This window comes from Onychomys torridus, chromosome 10 (genome assembly GCF_903995425.1).
Source record: "Onychomys torridus chromosome 10, mOncTor1.1, whole genome shotgun sequence".
NCBI lineage: Eukaryota > Metazoa > Chordata > Mammalia > Rodentia > Cricetidae > Onychomys > Onychomys torridus.
Window position 1 is genome coordinate 77,348,065 of NC_050452.1, and position 23,839 is coordinate 77,371,903.

The 23,839-nt window shown below is 45.8% G+C and overlaps 1 protein-coding gene and 1 pseudogene across 1 annotated transcript; both read left to right on the top strand.

Annotated features, from left to right (window-relative positions):
• The window catches only part of LOC118591918, a 33,259-nt pseudogene extending 16,034 nt beyond the window's left edge, over positions 1–17,225 (top strand).
• A 638-nt stretch (positions 17,226–17,863) lies between these two features.
• Positions 17,864–23,365, top strand: Nkx6-1 (NK6 homeobox 1). Its single transcript, XM_036201345.1, has 3 exons — positions 17,864–19,023; positions 20,583–20,755; positions 22,893–23,365. The coding sequence occupies exons 1-3, from the start codon at positions 18,351–18,353 to the stop codon at positions 23,142–23,144; spliced, it is 1,098 nt and encodes a 365-aa protein (XP_036057238.1). The 5' UTR covers positions 17,864–18,350; the 3' UTR covers positions 23,145–23,365.
• Positions 23,366–23,839: the final 474 nt, after the last annotated feature.

Here is a 23,839-nt window from a genome sequence, read left to right on the forward strand (position 1 = left end):
CAGATTCAGCAGTGACAAAGTAGGGCATTCTAAGCACAGGAAGGCATAAGAGAACAGAGGGGACTGGGCATAGTGTGTGTGGACTGGTAGCAGTTTACTAGAAGGATGGGCCATATGGAGGCAATTGAAAGTTTAATAATAAAGCAGATAGTTTACTCTGTGCTGTCCTGTTGTGGGATATTCGACTATACTGTGAACCTCAAGTTTGCTTTTGCATTAATTAAATAAAATCAACCTTGGGTCAGAAGGCTGAGTTAACAACTAGTTGACAGAAAGTAATCATAGAGAGCCATTGGGTATCTGTAAGACAATAGAGAAACACACAGGAAGTAGTAGGGAGGGACTTAGTATAACATGATCTCTTTGGTTTTGGTGGCACAGAAGGATGCTGTCTTTCAGAGACACCAGCAAAAAGAAGTCAGCTAGTTGCTATTCAACCTCTCTGAGCTAGCAGGTTTTCACCCCAGCCTTAGACTCCCATGTCTTATTGATAAATAGAATGATAGAAATTTAATTAAAAGCTGTATTTGGCAGCAGTGACATGGCTGGTGCCTGTGGGGACAGAATCCCCAGCAGGCTGTGGCCTGAGCAACTAGGTTGCCTTCGGAGAAGCAGGTGTGTAAACTGAAGTTTCTTGGCCCTGCCCAGTCCCACCCAGGCAGCAGCCACTTTTATAAAATAATCACTCAGAGGCTTAATATTAATTAAAAACTGTTTGGCCTATGGCTCAGGCTTATTGCTAGCTAGCTCTAACATCTTAAATTAACCCATTTCTATTAATCTATGTATCACCACATATCTCATGGCTTTACCTGTGTTCTATTACATCTTGCTTCCCAGTGGCAGCTCATAGCATCTCCCCGACTCTGCCTTTCTTTTTCCTGTTGTCTCTCTTAGATTTCCCAACTAGCTGTTTATCTTGCCATAGGTCAAAGCAGCTTCTTTATTAAACAGTGGTAGCAACACATAGCCATAGCACACAGAAATACCATCCCACAGCACAGGCCAGTAACTGGGGAGCTGCATTTTCTAGCTAAAACAGTAGCAGATTAAAGTACAGCCTCTGTGCTGATGGAAACACAACATTTGGTGTCCAATGCATGGCAGGGCCACAATAGCATCAGTAGACTACCACTGCTTGCTGCTTTCAGAACTCTGAAAAGTGGGCTTGTGCATGGACATTGCAGGGCTCCAAACCCTCTGCTGATGGTGCTGTTGCTACAGACAAACTGAGAAGTTGGAGGACTTGGTGAGACACTTGGGAAGTCCTTAAGGAGACAGTTTAATAATATTAAAAAGAAAAATCTTTCCTATGTTAAGAATCAAAAATATTTCAATGCTTGGAGTTAGGACTCTGTATAGTGCTACTATGGATGGCTTGCAAATGGAAAAAATAAATGAGGAGGTAAACCATTTAGCTGAGATTGACATAATGCTGATTGTAATTACTATCAGTTTGGTAATTCATATTTTATCCTTTAAAAATTGGTTTGATAATTGTGCCAAATATGAAAATCTGAGTGATAAGATACAGGCTTTAGAAAGACTTACTATTGATAAGATAAAATACAGAAAAACTTACTAATGAAAATAATAAAAATTTGACTGATAAGATACAAGTCTAAAAGGACTCACTGTTAATAAGATACATGTTTTAGAAAGACTTACTACTGATAACATACAAGCCTTAGAAAGACCTACTAATGAAAATAAGAAAAATAATCAGACAAAGAGGAATTTAGAGCATAACCTACCACACCATCACATGAAACTAAAGAAAAGCAGCCTAATGCTATTAGAAAACTCACTTTAATTTATCTAGTCACCATACAAGAATGACCACCAGATGATAGGCATCCTCAATACTATGCAGAAGTTAACTGGGATCCTGTAGAAATATTAGATTTGAAGAGGTTTAAGGAAGCAGATATTTCATATGGAAGGAATTCACCTTTTGTGAAGCAGATGTTAAATTCATAGGCAATTCACAACAGAATTATTCCACAAGACTAGAAAGATTTAGCTGCAGCAATATTGGAAGCTGGTCCTCAGTTACAATGGAAAACATGGTGGAGAGAGGAAGCTAGGGTTGAAGAACAATGAAGTAGGGCTATAGGTATTGAAATTTCTCAAGATCAACTCAGTGAAGGCCAGTATGATGATTTGCAAAGACAGTTCACATTTGATGATCACATCTGGGCTCTATGCTGTATGGAAGCTTTGAACACTTGGGACAGGGTTTAAGAATCAGGAAAGAGGAATGAGTCATTTACTAAAATTTTAAAAGATTCAAAACAAACCTTTATTGATTTTTTTTTACAAATATTGATCTTTAGCTGTAAATAGAATGATTTCAGATCCAGAAGTTAGACAAATAATAATTGAATATTTGGTTCTTGAAATGCCAATTCAGAATGCAAAAGATGATTGTGCCTTTAAAGTCAAGATCAGCACCCATAGATCAATGGATCCAAAATACAGCTAATATTGGATTTCACACTTATGATGATACATGGATAGAAGTGATTTCTAAAAATTTCAAAAAAAAAAGTCAGATTTTTTAATTGTGGTAAACAGGTCATTTGAAAAGAGATCATAGGCAAGGTGTTCCTATAAACACTGTTTTTTTTTTTTTTCTAGAAATAATCCAAACAGAAGACTCCAGCCTTCTGGACTATGCAGAAGGTGGGGCAAAGGCTGGCATTGGACTTTGTATGCAGATCAACAAGAGGCAGGCATCAGGAAATGCCTTGAGAGGCCTCCTGCAGGCCCCAATATCAAATTTGGTTCAATCATTCCTTATCAGCATTGGAGAAACTCATCCACAGAGCAATTAAAATACGTAATATCTGTTGTTAAAAAACATACTACTCTGAATGTAATCAAGGATAGAACAGCTTCAGTAGATAAAACAAAAAAATCAGGAGAGACCAGAAAACAAGCATTTTGGCAAACTGCTTTAAATGACCAGAGACCAAAGCTAAAAATACATGTAAATGGCATTGAAATTGAGGGTTTAGTGAACACAGGTACAGATGTAACAATAATTTTACCAAAATCTTGGCATCTAAATTGGCCTCTTCAGGAGGTAAATGTTCAGCTTCTAGGGATTGGAACTTAATCTTAGGTAAAACAAAGTGCAAAATGGGTCAAATGTATAGGGTTAGAAGGACAGAGAAAACAATTAAAACCATCTGTGGCTAACATAGCAATGAACTTATGGGGCATGATTTGTTGTAGCAATGGAATACCCAGACTAACATTCCTCCAATCTCAGAACAACCCATAAAATTAAGAATACTTCTGAGAGAGATATTAAAAGATATTTTCAAGAACAGTCACAGACCATTCAGGTTGTACATAAACAGGGCACAACAGCTGTTGATCTTTCAAAAGTACCAATAGCCCTACCCTTAAAATGGTTAAATGACAAATCTGTGGGTGGACCAATGTCCTTTGACATCAGAAAAATGACAGGTACTAGAAGAGCTGATTCAAGAGAAGCTAGATGCTGAGCACATTGAGGAATCAACCAGTTCTTGGAATTCTCTTATATTTTTTATTCAAAATAAATCTGGAAAATGGAAATGTTAACAGATTTAAGAGCCATAAATAAGGTGACTCAGCCAATGGGCTCTTTACAGGTTAGAATTCCCTTGCCTTCTTTATCACCTAAGGGATGGTATATTATAATGATTGATTTAAAGGCTGCTTTTTTTTACTACACTTTTACAAGAACAGTTTGTAGAAAAATTTGCCTTCACAGTATCTACTTTTAATAATTCTCAGCCTGTTAAAAGATATTCCTGGAAAGTTCTTCTACAAGAAACGTTAAACAGCTCCCCTTATGTATATATATAGGCTTTTCAAGACAAGGTTTCTCTGTGTAGCTTTGGAGCCTGTCCTAGAACTCACTCTGTAGCCCAGGCTGGCCTCAAACTCACAGAGATACCCCTGCTTCTGCCTCCTGAGTGCTGGGATTGATTAAAGGCATGTGCCACCACCACCCAGCTTTATGTCAATATTTTGTACAACAGCCATTAGAACTAATTTGTAAACAGTTTCCTCAATCTATACTTTACCATTATATGGATGATCTCTTACTGGCTGATTCAGACTCAGATACTTTAGAAAAAATGTTTGATGAAGTAAAGAGAATTTTGCCTTCCTAGGGATTACAAATGGCTCCTGAAAAAAAATACAAAGATGCGATTCTATTAACTATATAGGATATAAGACAGGATTTCAGAATATTCAACCACAGAAAGTACAAATCAGGAGAGATCAATTACAAACCCTTAATGATTTTCAAAAATGTCTTGGAGATATTAACTGGCTACAGCTCAAAATTGGATTAGCAATTCAAGAACTAAGTAATTTATCTGAAACTGTGCAAGGTGATAAGGACTTAAATAGTCCAAGAAAATTATCAGCTGAGGCTGATAGAGAATTGGGTTTGGTAGAGAAGAAATCACAGTATGCACATGTGGATCATGGATCCCGAGTTCACTTGTATCCTGGTTACACTACCTTCTACACATTCTCCTACAGGAATTCTTATGCAGAGAGAAGACAATATCTTAGAATGTATATTTTTACCACACAAATAGAGTAAGAAATTAAAGACCTATGTAGAAAAGGTTTCTGAATAGATTCTGAAAGGAAAATTGAGACTATATTAACTAGCAGGATTGTACCCAGCAGATACCTTTTGCTAATGTGTAAATTGCTCCATTTTGGGTAGAAAATGAACATTGGCAAAGAGCTTGTGGTAATTTTTGGGGGAAGATTAGCAACAAATACCTCAAAAGTAAGAGACTTCAGTTTTTTTTTTTTTTAAAAAAAAAACTATTTGGATCCTTCCTCATATAATAAAGGAAACACTAATTTCTAGAAACTCTACATTCTATACTGATGCAAATAAATCAGGAAAGGCAGGTTATAAGTTGGGAAACTTAAGTAAAGTGGCCCAAAGCTCTTGTGATTCAGTTAAAAAATCAGAATTATATGGTATTCTCATGGTATTGTTAGATTTTCCAGAACCTTTTAATATAATTAATGATTCTCAATATGCAAAAAGAGTTGTTTTATATGTGAAACTGCTGAACTTATTCCAGATAATTCAGAATTAACTTTGTTATTTATTAACTTACAACAAGTAATCAGAAACAGACATCCCTTGTATGTAACACATATCAGATCCCATATGGGTCTATCAGGCCCTATAGCACAAGGAAATAATGAAATTAATAAGCTATTGGTAGGGAATATACTAGAAGTTTCAGAATATTGTAAGAAATACTATGTTAACAGCAAAAGTTTAAAGAAAGGTATTTTTTTTTAATCACTGGGCCACAAGCCAAGGAAATTATAAGGAAATGCTCTACTTATTCTTTGTATAATCAAACTCCATTACCTGCAGGAAGTAGCCCAAAAGGTACTCAAAGAAATGAAATTTGACAAATGGATGTGTTTCATTTTACAGAGTTTAGAAAATTAAAGTATGTGTACCATACCATAGATACATATTCAGGATTTCAATGGGCAACTGCTTTAAGTTGTGAAAAAGGCTGATCTGTAATTACATATTTATTAGAAGTCATGGACACTATGGGGATACCTGTACCAATTAAGACTGACAATGATCCAGCATATGTCTCTAGTAAAATGAGACAACTTTTTACATATTACAACATAAAGCATATTACAGGTATACCACACAATCCTACAGGACAAAAAGTTGTAGAAAGATCTAACCACACTTTCAAACACGCTTAATAAACAGAAAGGGGTAACAAAGACTTCCAGAGAAAGATTGCAAAGTTCTTTATTACCACTCAATTTTTTAAAAGATTTATTTATTTATTTTATTATTAAGTATACAGTATTCTGCCTGCATGTGTCCCTACAGGCCAGAAGAGGGCACTAGATCTCATTACAGGTGGTTGTGAGCCACCATGTGGTTGCTGGGAATTGAACTCAGGACCTTAGGAAGAGCAGTCGGTGCTCTTAACCACTGAGATATCTCTCCAGCCCACTACTCAATTTTTAAAATGCTAATGAAAAAGGAATAATGACTACAGAGAGACATTGGATAATAGAAAAAAATTGCTGAATTAAATCAGCCTATATATTTTAAAGAAGTGTTAGACTCAGAATGGAAACCAGGTTATGTGTTACACTGGGGAGGAAGTTTTGCTTTTGTTTCTTCAGGAGATGAAAATCTATACATACCATCAAGATTGATATAGATTAGATTCGAACAGGAGAGACCTCTTGATTAAGAAAGGTAATAGTTCATCAAACAACTTGGCCATTCAATCCAAACTAATTTATAAGACTAACAAAATGCCTTTCAATTGATCATATATAAAATTAATTTTTTATTATTAAAATACAATACTTTTACTGTTGCCAAAACCATTTTGTCTTAATAAAGATATAACCTACCAAAAAAAGAAACTCTCCAAAGTTAGGGTTGGGGTAATTTTTTTGTCTTTCCAGGAGAATAAAAGTATCCAGCTAAGGAATTTGAAGACCACTGGACAAATGAGACATCTAAAGAAGAAGGATGAATCATCCAGAGAAAATCCCCCCCCCCCAAAAGGGTAAAATTGTCCTAATGGTATAGCACATTTCCAACAGGATAAAATTTCAGAAATCTTCCCAAATATTTGTTTCTGCTGCTCTTTACAGACATAAAAGGCAAATGGTCTTTTTGTGGTCTCAATTCAATTAAAAACCAAAGCTGGCTTTGGAGTTGGAGTGTGGCTCTCTCCTTCTCTAACCTCAAGCATGTTTGTTAAAGGAAAATCCAAAATCTCTGTCTCATATCAGAAGAGCCATCTGGTATGGGACAGGTGAAAACCAAAATTTAGGGACTATTATTCTATTGTCAATAATCTCATAATCCTTTGATTTCATTTTGACTCTTTAAAACTTTTCTTAAGGTATCAACATTATCTCTAAATTCATAAGATTAGATATGTATTTAAACTTTCTGTCATGATATGAATGGTCATATAGAGCACTAACTAGTTCTAGAAACAGGTTTCAATGACCTTTGAAGTCTCCAAAAATATGATGGAGCCCCACAAGGATGATTCCACCTGGATTGTGGTGAAGTCATTAAGCTGACAAACACCACCAAGATCAGTTTCAGACTACAAACTGCTCAGGACAACTTTAAAACTGCTGGCTAAGATGGTCCAGCCTCACAGATAAGCCCTGCACTTTCCCATCACACTCAGACCGAACAACAAATGCTACAGGACTTGACCATTATCTCAGTTTTCTCAGGGTCCCCTAAAGATGCTGTCATCCCCCAGACAACAGGAAGTAATTTTAAGAACATGACACCCACATTCTGAAGAGGTGTAGTAGGTGGTTTTTGGTCCTGTGATGGGTTATGGATGTTTGTCATCATTTAGGGCAGTTGGTTGCAAATTGTTACTGGTCAGTCATGGTAAGAGAGGAAACTAAGGGAGGTTGGATTCAGGGATCTCTTTCTGAAAAGATAAAGGAGGATATAAGAATGATAGGATAAAACGGTAGATTATTGAATCTACTTTAAACTAAAAAGCAACTATTTGTGGTGATATATTATTTACCCTAATAAAATTTCCCTGAAAATCAAAGAACATAACAAGCCACTAGATTAAATTTAGAAGTCAGGCAGTGGTGGCATGCACCTTTAACCCTAGCACTCAGGAGGCAGAGATACATCTCTATCTCTGAGTTCAAAACCACCCTGGACTACATGAGAGTGATTCAGTCTAGGAGAGAAACAGAGCCAGGCAGTGGTGGCACACACCTTTAATCCCAATACTAGAGCTCTCATGCCTTTGCTTGGGAAGCACACATGCCTTTAATCCCAACAACAAGAAGCAAGTGATGGCTGGGTAGAGAAAGGTATATAAGGCACGAGGAGACAGGAACTGAAGCTTTTTCAGGCTGAGGAGTCCTTAAGGTAAGATGCGGCAGTGGCTTGTTCCTTTGCCTCTCTGATATTTCAGCATTTACCCCAATGTCTAGCTCTGGGTTTTTATTTTTAAAAGACCTATTCAATTTCTAGCGACACAGAAGAACACTCTCAGGGATGCCAGCAAAATTCACCTAGTTGCTATTCAGCCTCTCTGAGCTAGCAGGTTTTCACCCCAGCCTTAGACTCCCATGTCTTATTGATAAATAGAATGATAGAGATTTAATTCAAAGCTGTATTTGGCAGCAGTGGCATGGCTGGTGAGTTCCAGCCAGGTCACGGCCTGAGCAGCTAGGCTGTTGCCAGAGAAGCAGTCCAGTAACTGAGGAGCCACATTTGCTGTCTAAAACAGCAGCAAATTAAAGTGCAGCCTCTGTGCAGATGGAAAAACAGCACAGGCCATTCTCTCCACCCTGTCTCCCTTTTTCTCTCACCTTAAACTCCCCATCTTCTATCTCCTTTCCCAAGTGCTGGCATAACACCAGGTTCATACGTCTCTTGGGCATTTGAACCTTGCCAGTTGGCTTAAGAAAATGAATTTTAGTTTAAATTAATTTAAATTTAAATGATGCTTCTGGTTCCTTCTCAGTCCCATCCTACATGATTGAGTTCTGTTTCTTTTCTTGGCAGGAGTGTGGGCAGGTTCTTAGGGAAAGAGCTAATGAAAATGATTACTATAGTGTACAGCCTATGGTTAGATAGGCAAGTCCAAGGCAGCAGAGTCCAGTTATGGGTTACTCTAACTTCATTCGCTGTGTTTGATTAGGATGGGTCTGTGAGATGACAAAGATTGCCTGTTGTCTTATGATTTTGATGCTATGGCTGAGTGTAGCTACTACATACTTATATGTAGAACTTGGTGTTCTTACAACTTACCTTTATGTTAGTCTTTCTCTTATAGACTGGGCTCTCTGTAGCTGCATTTTTATTTTGTGTAGCAGCAGTTCATATTACTATAAATGTCATTGCAGAGTACTAAAGGATCCTTATTCATTATAAAAAGGTAGTCTAGTTCTGAGGTTGAGAACAACTTTTCTTGGCTGATATGGTCTCTGTCATCATTATATGCAGCAGTCTCTGAACTCCATCAATACACTCTCTATTTCTGTGAAAAACACAAATTGTGACTTCTTATAGCCTAAGGTAGGCAACACTTCTGTGGTAGAGAGGAAAAGTCACTGGACCTCACAGCCAACCTAGATGGCCTAGAAAGTTTTCCCTATAACAATCTGGCCCAGGTGTGAACTGTGGGTTCTTTTCTTGCTCTCAAGAAGAACACTAGACCATGCTAGAACATCAACACAAGACTTACTAACAGCACAAGGAAGCAATGTGGAAAATGAGTGTCAGGGACCAAGATGAACTGGTTTCTACAAGGGACTTACAGTCATGTAGAGTCCCTGTGAGGAGTTCTTTTTAGATTAGGTTTTTTCTCTGCATGCTGCTGCATCTATTGGGCCTCTAGTGTGCAAATCACCCTGTGCAGCTTGAGGTCCCAACAAAAAGAAAGAATTGAGATGAGAGAATTGTTTGCTCTTGCTCAGTCATCTAAGCTCTGCCTCTTCTTCCTTCCCAAGGATGGGCTTTTCTACAGATGACAGACATCAGGAAGTCTTGGTTCATTTTTAGCACATAGGTGTAGTCAGAAGGTTTCTCTGGTCCTGACTGCCAGATTGTAATCCAGACAAATCTCTCTCATCCGAGGGCCTGTGGCCACTCGGACCCAAGTAAACACACAGAGGCTTATATTATTTACAAACTCTATGGCCTATGGCTTTAGCTGCTTGCCACCTAAATCTTTCATCTTAAATCAGCCCATTTCTATAAATCTATATGTTACTCACCTGCTGACATCTTATTGCTCCTTCAGCAGTGGGCTCGAGTCTCCCCAGACTCTGCCTTTCTCTTTCCTGTCCCTCTCCTTGGATTTCTCACTTGCCTCTAAGTTGCCTTACCATAGGCCAAAGCAGCTTATTTATTAACCAATGGGAATAACACATATTCACACCATACAGAAAAACATCCTCCAGCACATAGGGGTCTTCCAGAGCATCCAGCCATCTCTATGAAAAAGCTTCGAGAGAAAGATACCTTAAAGCCAGCACCTTTTCAGAAGAACAACTGACTTACTAGCCTAACAGAGCACCAGTTTCCAACAGAGTAATTAACCTCTCCAAAAGTATAGCTGGGAAGATGTACATCATCATTAAGGAGCTGAAAGATTTCTCAGTAAATCTTAGGCAGATAAACAGTGCATCTCCCTAGGCATGTTGAACATCTTGATGCATAGGAGGCTGAGACAGGAAGATCACAAGTTTGAACAAGGCTTGCCTCTAAGACAAGTTTGACACTGAATTCAAGGCCAGCCTGGGCTATATCAGAAGACTCTATCTCAAAACAAGCCATCAGACTTTTCAACAGATAGGACATCCTTTCTGGTTAATTGATGCCTGTGGCAGCACCCTTTCTAATTGGTTGATGCCTGTAGTAGTGTCCCTTCTGAATGATTGGTTCCTGTGGAAAACTGATTGACAAATGGCTTCAGAATTGTGCCTCTGCAGTAACCATAACTCCATCACCTGAAGTATACCAGGTAACTGAGGATTTCCTTGGTAGCCAGTGGGTTAGTGTGCAGTGAATTTTTTTTTTTTTTCGAGACAGGGTTTCCCTGTGCAGCTTTGCACCTTCCTGGATCTCGCTCTGTAGACTAGGCTGGCCTAGAACTCACAGAGATCCGCCTGGCTTTGCCTCCTCAGTGCTGGGATTAAAGGCGTGTGCCACCACCGCCCAACTTGTGATTTTTTTTAAAGTTGGTTAGTTTGTTTTGAAGGTACCTGGCCATTGAGCTTAGATGTCTTCAGCAGCTCTGTGACCAGCTGTCCTGATGGGTTAAGAGAAAAGTGATATGAATCTGGCTTGTGTGTATTTAGAATGAAAAAACTTAGAAGGGCCAGATTGCTGTGGGACAATCTTTCTGTACACTGAATATGTATTACTCTCATCCATTGATAAAGAAGCTGATTGGCCTATAGCAAGGCAGGATAAAGTTAGGCAGGACAATCAGACTGAGGATGCTGGGATCAAGAAGGGAGGAGTGAGAGAGTCAATGGTAGACGCAGAGAGAGCAAGATGGGCACTCTGTACAGGGAAAAGGTATCGAGCCCAGATAAGAAATATGGGTTATTTTAAGTGTGTAAGAGTTAGCTAGTAACAAGCCTGAGCTATTGGCCAAGTGTTTATAATTTATATTAAGTTTCAGGGTCAGTTATTTGGGAAGCGGCTGCTGGTTATTCAGAAACAGGCAGTTGGGACAGGAAAACTCTGATTACACAAGAGATGGCAGTCATACTTATGTCCTGGAACTTAGAAAAGCCAAGTAGGAGGACTGCTGAGAACTGTTGAGAGTTCAAGGCCAGCCTCAATTACAGAGTGAGACCCTGTTTTTAGAATATTAAGAATTAAAAATAGTTCTCTTGAAAGCCTGAATGGGGCATGTAGCTTGCAAGTAGGATGCTTGCCTGGCGTGTGCAAAGCCTGCAGTAAGATCCAGAAGACCACTAAAGCAAAAATAGAAACAAAAACGTGTGCTGATGTAAATAACAAAAAATTAAAATGATTTTGAAACTTGGGTAGGAAAAAGATTTGGATTGTCTCAAATAATAATAATTTAATCTCTGAAAATAAATGCCTTTGGCTTACACACAAGTCAAGTACCTAAGACATGGTGAATTGTGTTTTCACTGTAATGAACACGTAGAGTCTTTTGACAATCTACAGTATACAAGTTGCTGTCATATGCTCCCCTATTTTTTTTTTTCTGGAGCTGGGCATGGAACCCAGGCCTTGGAGTGGCATGGGCAAGTGTTCTACTGTTAAGCTCCAGCTCCAGACCCTTGCTTTCACATACATTTAAACTTATTATTATTGTAGTCAGCAGAAGGGCAGCATACTATACCAATTAAAAGTAAGGGTGACTCTAGAGCCAGATTGAGGGGTGTGTGTGTGTGCTTGGTGTGTGTGTGTATAAAAATTCCAGTCTTCCTATTTAGCAATCTTGAGTAGAATTCTTAAATTCTCTGTTCCACAACTTCATTCCACAGGAGGATGTTTATTTTGCCTAATTTGTAGAGCTGTTGAATTAGTGCCATAAAATACCTTGACCACTAGACATTTCTAAGCTGCTCTTCCTGTTACTATCACAGCATGCTGAGGAGTTACACCTACTTGAAGGGGTTGATGGTGAATAGAAAGACCAAGGAAGGGAAACCTTGCCACTGCAATCATCTCCAGGCAAGATTACAGTTTGTTAAGGTGAACCAGGTCTTCTCACCCGTGCCCATGGCCCTTCTCATGAGAGGCTAGTTCCCAAGTCAGGCTTGTCTCTGCTTCTACAAGTAAATAAGGGTTATAAAAATGAACTTAGATGTACAACTCTATCTCCTTCAGTATGCTCTCCACATTAAGACCAGAGAACAGATATTCGGTCACAACATTGACATAGAAGATGGGATTGGGGGTCGCTGTGTTTGGGCGTATATGCATCTGTATATCCTCTGAACTTTGCAAATGTGCCCAATGAACAAAATTCCACTTGAGAACAGAGAAGAAAAACAAGGCCAACATATTTCCGATGAAAGTGTCAATGAAGCCAAGTGAAGCACAACCGTTAGGAAGATTTAGAAACTAACTTCATCCCAGAAGGGCTGTGGTACTCGAATTAAAGCAAGACTAATGGACCCATCTCTGGTGTCAAGAATTTGGTAGGTCATACAGAAATTAAGCAAATGCTAGTGGATGGCACGGGGATTACCCGCAGGCAGCCTGTGCCACTGACAACGCAAGGGAATGGTCTCCAGTTCTTCTTTGGGCGCTAGAGAAAGGCTAAGAATTTTTTCCCCACAAGAGGGCGATAACTGTACAATGTTTCACAAGAGCGTGTAGGCCAAGCGGCTTCAAGAATAAAGTAACTTTTCCGGTCCCCACCCGGGACCTAAGAATGAGAAGTTGCACCCGAGAGGCCTAAGCCCACTCACTCAGGCGCTCACTCCCACTGGAGGAACCGGTTTATGGAGTCTATCAAAAAGCATGCTCGTTGTCTCCCATAGCTGTGCATATCAGATCAAATTTGAGGCGGTAGACTAGCCTAGCATTTTCTTCTGTGAGTTAACTCTGGAAACCAACGGACGTTCCTTCAAGCATATCACTCTCCACCTGTATATATTCCAGAATACATACTTCAAAGCAGCCCAAGATTGCAAACCGCGGGTGGCAAATAAGTCAGGGGGCGGGGAGAGGGGGTGATTTTCATTTGAAAAGAGATATATTTGCATTCCTACGTGCTTCCAGACACTTCTGGATTTTGGAGGTTCTGCTCTTTCGCATCTTCTGGGGGCCTTTCGGAGTTCTCCGTTGGAGCACTCCAGTTCTGGTTTAGCGGGGGTCGCCCGGGCTGCAGCTGTTTTGCATGGGTGCTGGGCTGCGAGTTACAGGGAGAGCAGCCCCCAGGGAGATTGAGGCAAGTCCTGGAGAGTGGTTCCGGGTTTTTTTTTTTTTTTTTTTTTTTTTTTGGTAGAAGAACCCACCAAGCATCTGCCCGCGCTTCCTCATGGGTGAGCGCCGAGTGCAGAGGCCCCCGCATCTCCGCCCCCCCCCCCCACTTCGCTGGCCCGGGCATAGATTGACTGGGTCTAGCTAGGGAGACCTAATCGTCTCCCTCTCCTTTGACAGAACTTCCAGGTCGGGTTCCCACCTGACAACGCTTAGCCGCAGCAAAGAGACCCATGCATACACACACACACACACACACACACACACACACACACACACACACACACGCTTGGGGACGCTCCTGTGTCTTCCTGGTATTTCCATGTAGCCACTAGCTCGACCCCTTTTGTTAACTATGACGTAAAACTAATCTTTCTCTTCTTACTCAGCTCGAACAGGCCGGGATCCTCGGAGAAGTGGAGTGGTTCAAGTTTCCCAAAGGGTTCAATAAACAGGTTCGGAAGAGACTTTTTCTTGTTTAGTATATGGGGGTTTTGTTTTTGTTTTTGCTTTGTTTTGCCCGAAACACGCGTAATCCCCCCAACCCCTTCTGTAGCAATAGCCTTCCTTCAGCGCCCTGGGCATCCCGATATTTGACACTAATATAATTGGGGCAGAACCATTGGCGTCCTGGACGAGCCTACATACAGTTAGCTGAGGTTTCACTGGTCTTCCTCCCGTGTGTCACCGGGGATTTAAGGATGGTTCCTTTCTCTTAAAGCAGACGTATCAATAGCGCGTGGCGCCCTGCGTCAAAGGTCAAGGAAGAATGCGGAGCCCAGTGGATCCCGCATGCCGCAGATCCCAGGAGCAGGCTGCAACAGGAATCTAGACACCCAAACGCCACTGTCCTCCAGACTCAGAGTCCACAGGCAGATCATCTTCCTCAACGCGGCCCTGTGAACCTTTCCAGAAACCTCGGATTTGTCTAAAGCTTTCATTTATTTTTAATTAAAATGCAAATCATTTGCTTTCAAGCACAGCCTTGCTCCCCCCCCCCCCCAATGTATACATATAGAAACATAGTGTGGGATGAGCAGGGACCGTAGCTCAGCTTCTGCTTGTTTGGGAAAGCCCGGCTTTATTGGGAAGTGTGCACAGTGCTGGGAGGCCCGGGGAGGTTACTCCAAGGAAAACCAAGTCCGGAGTCCCAAGAGCATTTAAAATCAGTAAACACTGAGCCCACCAGGCAGTGCCTGGCAGGACCCCAGCCCGGAGAGGACGAGAGGAGGGTCAGGGCGATCTCTACCCAAAGGAGCCGAGCAGCTCACTCTCCTGGGATGCTGGGGGGTGCAGATCCTGGACAACACCTGGCTAGAGGCGCCGGCCTTTCTTCAGAGGCCGGCAGACTGAGTCCGGAAAGCATGCTGCGGCTGCCGCTGAAGGATTTAGGCACCCGGATTCACCCCTCAGGAATCAAGAACACAGGTCCCATAATTTTTTTATTGTTAGAATTAAGAATCATACTATTTTAAGTCTACAACGTGAATGACAGTTATAGAATCAACGGATGAGACTTCTTCATTTCAAACCCAGCCTTGCAACTACAGAACATAGTTAAACTGGAGTTGACTGATTCATCTCTGTCTCTCTTTGTGCGTGTGTCTGTCTCTGTCTCTGTCTCTCTATCCCCATCTCTCTGACTCTGTGCGTGTGTGTCCTTTTGTCTTTCTCGGGTCTCTTTTTTACATCTCCTCCCCAGCAGCAGATACTAAATTCTCAATAGAAAAAAAAAAATGTTTTTTTTTTTTTTCTAAAACTACCAATTCGTCCCCTATTACAGTATCTACTAAGATAGATACTTTTTGAGCAGTTAACTTGGAAAACCAGTAGCTTCATTTTCTCAGTTCCTACCTAGTCCCTTAGAACGCTCTTCCCGGAAGACCTGAACAGAAGGCTGGAGGCCCTAGATTCGGGTTGCAGGCTGATCTTGTGCCACCGGGGAAATGCTGGATCCGAGTGGGAGTAGTTTGTGAGGAAGTCAGAGGCATCGAAATTCAGAATCAGAGTCCATACCGTCGCTTCTGAAGCCTTCCCACGAATTTGGCTGGCTGCTCTCTGGGGTTTAGACGCAGAGGCGGTCGGGGGTGGAAGTGCAGAGAGAGTCCCTACTTCAGCTCTCCTCAGAAGCTGGAGGCGGGCAGCCCCTTGGCATATCTCCCATCCATGCAGAGCCCTACCTTTCCTAGGTCAGATCTCAAAGTCTATGAAACGATGGTGTTGACCAAGTCTTGAAGTTCATAAAGGTGGGACAGATAGAGGAAGACAAATATCATTCCCTGGACTCGGAGTGAATGAAAGGAGCTAAAGATGATTAACCGCTGGGCTCTGCTCTCACATTTCAAACTCGACCCCAGGTTGACACCTGTAAAAGGCAAGTAAGCTTAGGAGAGAAGGGTACAGGGATGATTAGGGCCTCCTGCTTGAACTAACAAGGGCGCCTTGACATTCAAGCTCCCTGGTGTAGCTCCATTTTTATTCTTGGGAGGTTTGTTGCATCTATTTCTGTTTTCTGAGCCTTAAATTTGGGCTCAACAATCTCATGCAGAACTCTGGTGACACTCCCCCCCCACACACACACACACTGGTGCATTAACTGCCTTCTTCTTCAAGATCCACTCAAGGGCTTTTCTTCTCGCTGAGGTCAACCCTGACCAGAACTTAAAGGTCAGCCACAAGGAGCAAAGTCTCCTTTGACCATTGCTTCTAATCCCAGCCTACAAGTCCAGGCATCTCCAGCTTCCTCAACAGCCCGGGGCTCAGAGTTTGACCAGACCTTCTGGAGGTATTCCTGTATCTAAAGTTGTCGCGTGAATTTTAGTGATTCTGCCTCGTGTAAATACAACTAATAATAATAGAGGGAGGAATTTTTTTATTATTCATCTCATTCCTCTTAGGTTTAGACCCCACACAAGAGATAATTATTACCATTGAGCTGATTTCGTTCCCAGAGCAATGAGACCCCCCTATAAGTGATAACGATGGGGGGGGGCAGAAATGAAAATCAAAATGGAGAAGGAACAGAAAAGGGAAGGAGGTGGAAAGATGGGAAGGGATGACTCTTAGGCCTGAGAGGGGATTAAGGACATCTATAGGCTTAAGGAGCAACAAATTAATTTACACAATTCTGGAAGAGCCCAGATGGCCTTTAATTAATCCCTTCAAAAGAAGGAACCCGGCCTGGGATGCGCCCGCTGGCTGCTCCATTAGCTCCGTTTCGCGAGGGTCCAGACACCAGTCGAGGTGAGGCGCCGAGAGCTGGTGGGGGAACTGGAAGAGGATGACGCGAGCTGGTGTGGGCGGAAGGGACGAACTTAAACTGCTTTTCCATAAAAGGGCTGGCTTTTCATTATTCCTCTCTTTAAAAAGTAATACCCTCTTCGTCCCTGCTGCCTCCTCCCCTTTCCCATTTTATTTTGCACAATTAATTGAGCCGGGCCGCCTGCCCCCGGCTGGAACCACTCTTGTCGCCAGGTCCCTCCTCTCTTGGCTCCGCCCAAAGGACGCTGGGGCGGGGACTAGGAGGGCGCGGCCTTACGGCTCCCTAGCTTTAGCCAATCGGAGAAGGTGGCGCTCTCTGCTGGGCGTGTCCCGGGAGCGAGGCCAGGCCGAAGCTGAGCGCTATTGGAGGCGGTGGTTACGCCCTAGACCTGCGCCCCGCTCCTCAGTCCCGCCCCGCCGAGCCGCCCCGGAGTGACGTCCCCGAAAGTTCTCATTTTGGCCCCCCACCGCCCCTCCCTTGCGTCCCCCAGCTAAAGAGCGGCAGGGAGGGGTGCAAATGTTTTATTACCTTTGAGAGCTTCATCCGAACTGTCAGGCCCGGAGGGAGAGAGGAGAGAAGGGAAGAGCCGCCGAGAGGGTCAGTTTGGCCAGAGGACAGGGTTTAGAAGAGCCAAGTCTGGAAAGCCAAGGAGAAATGCCAGAGAGGCGAGAGAAAGGCGGAGAGTGAGAGCAAGAGAGGGCGCCGGGGGGGGGGGGGGGCGGGGGTCTCTGGGCCGGTTTGCAGAAGCGGACGGACGATCGGAGCGGGAACCGACCCGTCAGACTTTTCACACTTAGGTTTTTGTCTTTTTTTTTTTTTTTTAAATTCCTTTTCGTTACCGCTACTCGGGCGCCGCGTGGCCCAGAGGGGAAGCAGGCGCGTGGGCGCGCCAAGTCCCCAGGCCGCCGGAGCGGTGGCACTGCCCTTTCTGGCGCAGTCGAGCCAGGCCCGCGGCGGTGGCAGGCGCGATCCCCGCGCGGGCCGGCTGCGCTCCGTCCCCCGAGCAGCGAGCAGCGAGCAGCGAGCGCGAATCAGCTGCGCCGCGGCAAGCGCCGAGCTTCCGAGCCAGCTTAGAGGCGCGCACCGGGCGGAACGCGGCGCCCTTTGAAGCTCCCCAAAGCGGGCGAGCCAGCCCCCACCCTCCTCCATCAAAGTGTACGCCGGGTAGCTCCCAACGTGGTTGCAAACTCTCGGAGACCAGCTGCGGGCGAGTTTTAGTGATTTCCCGCGGTGGGCTGGAGAAGAGGAGACCTCGAGCGCTCTGAGCGCCGGGAATCGAAGCCGGGACTCTCGGAACCGAAGCAGCGCGGAGCCCGCCCGCCCGCACTCCCGCCGCCTTCGCCGGCCGCAGCCTCCCGCGGGGCTCTTTGGACCTTTCTGCTGCGCAGCTCGGACAGCAACTCCGGGCGCCCGCGGCCCCGGGCTCCATTGGCCGGTGGTCACCTCCGAGTGAGCCGAGCTACACTCCACTTGCGTCCCCCATCCCCGGCGCCTCGGGCTCTCCGGAGCCCCGGCGGGGCCACCGGCCTGCGCGGCTGCGGGTTCGGGCCTGGCTGTGGGATGTTAGCTGTGGGGGCGATGGAGGGCCCCCGGCAGAGCGCGTTCCTGCTCAGCAGCCCGCCCCTGGCCGCCCTGCACAGCATGGCCGAGATGAAGACCCCGCTGTACCCCGCCGCCTACCCCCCGCTGCCCACCGGGCCCCCCTCTTCCTCCTCGTCCTCCTCGTCCTCGTCGCCCTCCCCGCCTTTGGGCGCCCACAATCCAGGCGGCTTGAAGCCCCCGGCCGCGGGGGGCCTCTCGTCTCTGAGCAGCCCCCCGCAGCAGCTCTCGGCCGCCACCCCGCACGGCATCAACGACATCCTGAGCCGGCCCTCCATGCCGGTGGCCTCGGGGGCCGCCCTCCCTTCCGCCTCGCCCTCGGGGTCCTCTTCCTCCTCCTCCTCCTCGTCCGCCTCCGCCACCTCGGCCTCTGCGGCCGCCGCCGCCGCCGCTGCAGCCGCCGCCGCCGCCGCCTCGTCGCCCGCTGGGCTGCTGGCCGGCCTGCCTCGCTTCAGCAGCCTGAGCCCGCCGCCGCCGCCGCCCGGGCTCTATTTCAGCCCCAGCGCCGCGGCCGTGGCCGCCGTGGGCCGGTACCCCAAGCCCCTGGCCGAGCTGCCCGGCCGGACGCCCATCTTCTGGCCCGGGGTGATGCAGAGCCCGCCTTGGAGGGACGCACGCCTGGCCTGTACCCCCCGTGAGTACTGTCGCGGGCCCGGGTCCCCGCGTCCTATGCCTGCTCGCGGGTCCTGTCCCCTAGTGTGTGTCTGCGGGTGGGTCGGTCCTCCTGGCCACCCCAGGAGTTTGACAGTGCCAGACTAGCAGGACGTTGGCTGGGCCCCGGCGTCTAGCAAGGGACGCAAGCTTTCCTGAGCTGGTCAAGCCTCGGGCAGGCCTGGGCTCCGCGCGCGAGCGTGTGTCTGGATAGAACGCAGCGGAGTGGGCGAGTTTTTGTCTGGGCTGTTCGTGAAACTGACCAGCTCTGGGTTAAGAGAGTTGGAAAGCGGGGAAAAGGCCTCTGTACCCCTGTTTTTCTGGCTCTTTCCTGCCAACCAGAGCCGCCCCCAAGGCTTCAGAAGCCTGACCCGGGTTTTCTGCAAACACGAGAGGGTAGGCAGGGCAACTGCCTACCGCCCCAGGAAAAGCAGGCATTCCCACGCACACCTCCTCCCTTGACGACTCCAGCCCACATTTTTTCGCCATCTCCCCTCACACCCTCAGTACACTTGTCCACAGCCGGGCGGTTCCCAGAACCGGGGCGAGGAGTTTCGGGGCCTTCCCTACTCCTGACTCCAGGGTCCCGGGTAAGTTGGATCTGGACACATCGCAGAGGAATTTTGACACTCAATGACCTAACACAAGAAAGGAGAGGGAGAGAAATGTGACTTGTGACAGAGCAGTAAAAGGGAAGCTCCCAAAGACTTTGTCTGGGTCAACTCAGTGGCCTTGCTAGTCTTCTGGCTAGTGGGCCACAGCTCCTAGCCCCCAGATGGCGTCCGGGGCCCGGCTCAGATCCTCTTCCCACTCTGTTCTTTGCTGGTGACCCAATCGCCCAAGTTAGTCCAAGTCACTGGAACTCCCTACTTGAGGCTTAGTGGCAATAACTTCAGTAACTGAGGGAACCAAGTGAGGCTCTCTTAGGGAGGTGACTCCTCAGGGTTATTGGGGTGTGGGACTGCCCTCTCTTCCCCCAGCTCGCAGCTGCCTCAGACTAGGGACCTGTTTGTTCTCAAGTGTGCAAAACACAAGGAGCCTTTTGTTGCCCAACACAGGTTAGAGAAGAGACGGGGGCCGGGGCGGGGGAGGCGGCAAAACGTAATACAAAATAAAAACTTAGTTACCTTCACACCAAACAAGTCTTCCATGCGCACAGGGACTGACCGCGGGTGGTGAGGGTGAGGGTGACCTTTTTCAAACGTTCCTGCTAAGTTTCGGGGTGTGTGTGTGTGTGTGTGTGTGTGTGTGTGTGTGTGTGTGTGTGTCCGTGTGTGTCCCTTTACAGTCCTGAACTCTTTAGCTATTTGGCACTGTGGTTAAGCAGAAAGTATTTACGGCTGCCTCAACCGCACCTGCCTTTGACAAAAGTAGCGGGCACAAGCGGCCAAAAGGAAGCACGGGTGCACTTCTGGTGCAGGCCATGGATAAGTGTGTACTATCAAAGCAAGGCTTCGCTAATTCGCCCCCTGCCCCCACCCCCACCCCAAGAACTGTAGCTGGTGGACTAGTCACTCTCTGTTATGATATCTGTTCTTGCAGATCAGGGATCCATTTTGCTGGACAAAGATGGGAAAAGAAAACACACCAGACCCACGTTCTCTGGCCAACAGATCTTCGCCCTAGAAAAGACATTCGAACAAACGAAGTACTTGGCTGGGCCAGAGAGAGCTCGCTTGGCCTATTCTTTGGGGATGACGGAGAGTCAGGTCAAGGTGAGTGGACCTTTGACACCCCCAGGGATAGCATTCCCCTGTGTGTGCATGCGTGTGTGTGTGTGTGTGTGTGTGTGTGTGTGTGGTGTGTTCACGCACACGCGCCTGTATTTTCCCCTCTCCAAACTAACAAACGAGGTGAAGGTGGGGGAGCGCTCTGAGGAGCCTGGGGAGAAGTGGGAAGCGGAGGAGAGGGTTGAGGGCCCGCACAGGCCCTGGGGTCTTTTGGAGGCAAACTGTTGATGAACAAAAGGAATCCAGTCCCCGCCTTAGAAATTAGGCTAATCTAGACTGCAAGCCCATACTGGGGGAACTCGCCTTTATCAGAAAATAAAAGCATTAAGGAAATATATCTGAGCACAGATTGAGCCGATTAGAAAGCTTGATTGGCTTATTTGTAAAGACACTCAAGCTTTTGTTTGTCGACCCAGGCTCCACTAGATATGTAATTTCCTAAAGGTTACCAGCATTACCATACTTTTATATTAATTTGTAGATTAGGGGTAAATGAATCCAAGGGAACTTAACACTGATAAAACTTGCTTTTGGCTTAGATGAAGATGATTTTGGAATAGTAATTTTCCAAATGAGCTGACAAGGTTTTTAGGATATTATGGGGGTCAGATTCTGTTTAAAGCAAGTTTATCCGCAGAATCCGCGGTTTATGAAAATCTGCAAACAAGATGTCACTTGGCTAATCATTGAGGTGTATACTTCAGTTCTAAGGAATCAAATTTTAAAAGTCTGTCCCTGAAAACGAAGGGATGGAACCCGATGTGTAAATTCAATCTGATGATTTATTGGGTTTCTGTGTTCTCTTGCTCCAGTTCAGTTTGTTACATTTGTTTCTTTATGGTGAGTGTATGGAGGGCTGCTTTCTATAGTTATATTGTTTCTCATTAAGGAGCAACATCGTTAAGTCTGATACTTTATTTCCCTGCTAGCCAAGCGTCACACAATCTATTTCAGCCGAGATTTTTCACGTGGCCATTAGAAAACCATCACATTCGAAATTATTTTTGTAGTGGGTGGCTAGAGAGCCTACCACCTTAATCTGGAGGTCTTCATCTGTCACCATAAATATGTCCATATGGCCGGAAGTGAATTATTATAGCAATATAAAGAAAATCACTTTTCCTAACAATTCTAATTCCCTGAATAAAATACACAACAGATGAGAAGCATAAAAAAGAAGGCAGTTCAAAATGTTCAGAAAATTGGTTGTTTATTCCTGATTCTAAAGATTAAGATACATGTGTCAGACCCGTGTCAAACCTCATGAACAGATTGATCATATTTGTATTTCAAATGAATGCCTTAGTCAGCAGCAATATCACACTAGTGTTTTAAAGAACAGACAAGATCATAATAAAAATAATGTAACCGGCCACCTTTCAATTCAAAAATAGCCAATGTTAATATTTTACCTTTGGCTTATGAACGTGGAGGGTGGGGAAGGAAACTTAGCACCAGCTCCACGGTGATGATTCTGACTGAGCCGGTAAATGTTTCCACGCCTCTGTATTGGTTGCTACGAATGAAGTGAAGTTGTCGTTTTATCAGAAAACTTGGGATCACGCATCTTAAGTGTCGTGGAGAGGATAGGGGGGGATCGAGCAACGAAGTTAGTGCAGATTCGGGGCCTCAAATTAAGTACACAGTCAAGTGTTCAAAAGTGAGAAACACAGCAGATGTCATTGGATTTAATACCGTGCGCTTCCGGAAGATAAATCACAAATCACACCGCGGCACTGTAGTTGTTTGAAAGTTCTCAACCTACGATTACAAGTAAGGACTAAAATCCGACACTACCGGAAAAACGAAGCAAGTTTTCCGTTTCCAGTCGGAACGTAGGAAAAGCAAGTTTATTTTTAGGGAAGCTCGTCCCGAGTCTTGTTTTCACCGGTTCGGGAGAAACGGCTTAGGGCCAGCCTCAAGGCGCTTGGGTTACTATCGCCATGGCAACGGCGGTGGGTTAGCCAGGCCAGCCGACTGACTTTGACGCCTGGGCCCTGCAAGGGAGGGTGGGTGGCGAGGTGGGAGCCTGGGTCTTCGGGCGCTCAATTCTCCCCCCCCCCCCCGCCCCGGCCCTGCCTCTGCCCTCCCCTCCCCTGCCTTCCCTTCTCTCGGAGCTCAGGTCTGGTTCCAGAACCGCCGGACCAAGTGGAGGAAGAAACACGCGGCTGAGATGGCCACGGCCAAGAAGAAGCAGGACTCGGAGACGGAGCGGCTCAAGGGCACTTCGGAGAACGAGGACGACGACGACGATTACAACAAGCCCCTGGACCCGAACTCGGACGACGAGAAAATCACGCAGCTGCTGAAAAAGCACAAGTCGAGCAGCGGCGGCCTCCTGCTGCACGCCTCGGAGGCCGAGGGCTCGTCCTGAGCGCCCGCCCGCCGGCACCGCGGGCACCTCGGCCGCCCCGGCTGCGCCCCTCAGCCGGTCCCCCTCCACCCCCAGCCCGGGCCCCGGCACCCCGCTGCTCCCCGGGCCTTTACTATTTTCTAAGATGTACATATCTATTTTTTTAACCTAGAAATTGTGGCGGGCGCTGGGGGGCAGGACGGCGGCGCGTGGATGAGAAGGGAGCCCGCCGACTGCACTGCGCAAAAAACAAAAACAAAACCCCGCAACCCCGCGGCTCCCCAGGACCCTTCCCACCCTCGCCGTCAGCACCGCGCCCCCGCTCCCCATCCAGGCTCCGTCCCTTGCTCCGCGGTCCCTGAGCTCCGGGTCGTGTTTCTGAAGGGTCGACTGGTGGGAGTCTCCGAGCCACGCAGGGCGTCGCCGCCTAGGGAAAAGGGGACCGAGGCTCCCGCTGCCCACACCTGCTCTGCCCACTAAGTAACCTGTTGAAGGCTCTGTGTAAATAAATCGTGAGTCACACTGACTAGAAGTTACTTTATTGTGAATATTTAAAATGTAAAATGCTTTTTGGAATTTGGTATAGAGAGACGGACCCTTCCTCCCGCCGGTTTTAAGAGCTGTTCACACCACGTGGCCGCGTTTCGTTTTAACTTGGGAATCTTAGAAAAGAATGTCGTCGCCCTCCCCAGACACCTTCCGACTCACTCCACTTC

Coding starts and splice junctions, on each gene's coding strand:
- Nkx6-1 (XM_036201345.1), top strand. CDS start 18,351: ATGTTAGCTGTGGGGGCGATGGAGGGCCCCCGGCAGAGCGCGTTCCTG. Junction 19,024..20,582: donor ACGCCTGGCCTGTACCCCCC/GTGAGTACTGTC, acceptor CTGTTCTTGCAG/ATCAGGGATCCATTTTGCTG. Junction 20,756..22,892: donor TGACGGAGAGTCAGGTCAAG/GTGAGTGGACCT, acceptor CTCGGAGCTCAG/GTCTGGTTCCAGAACCGCCG.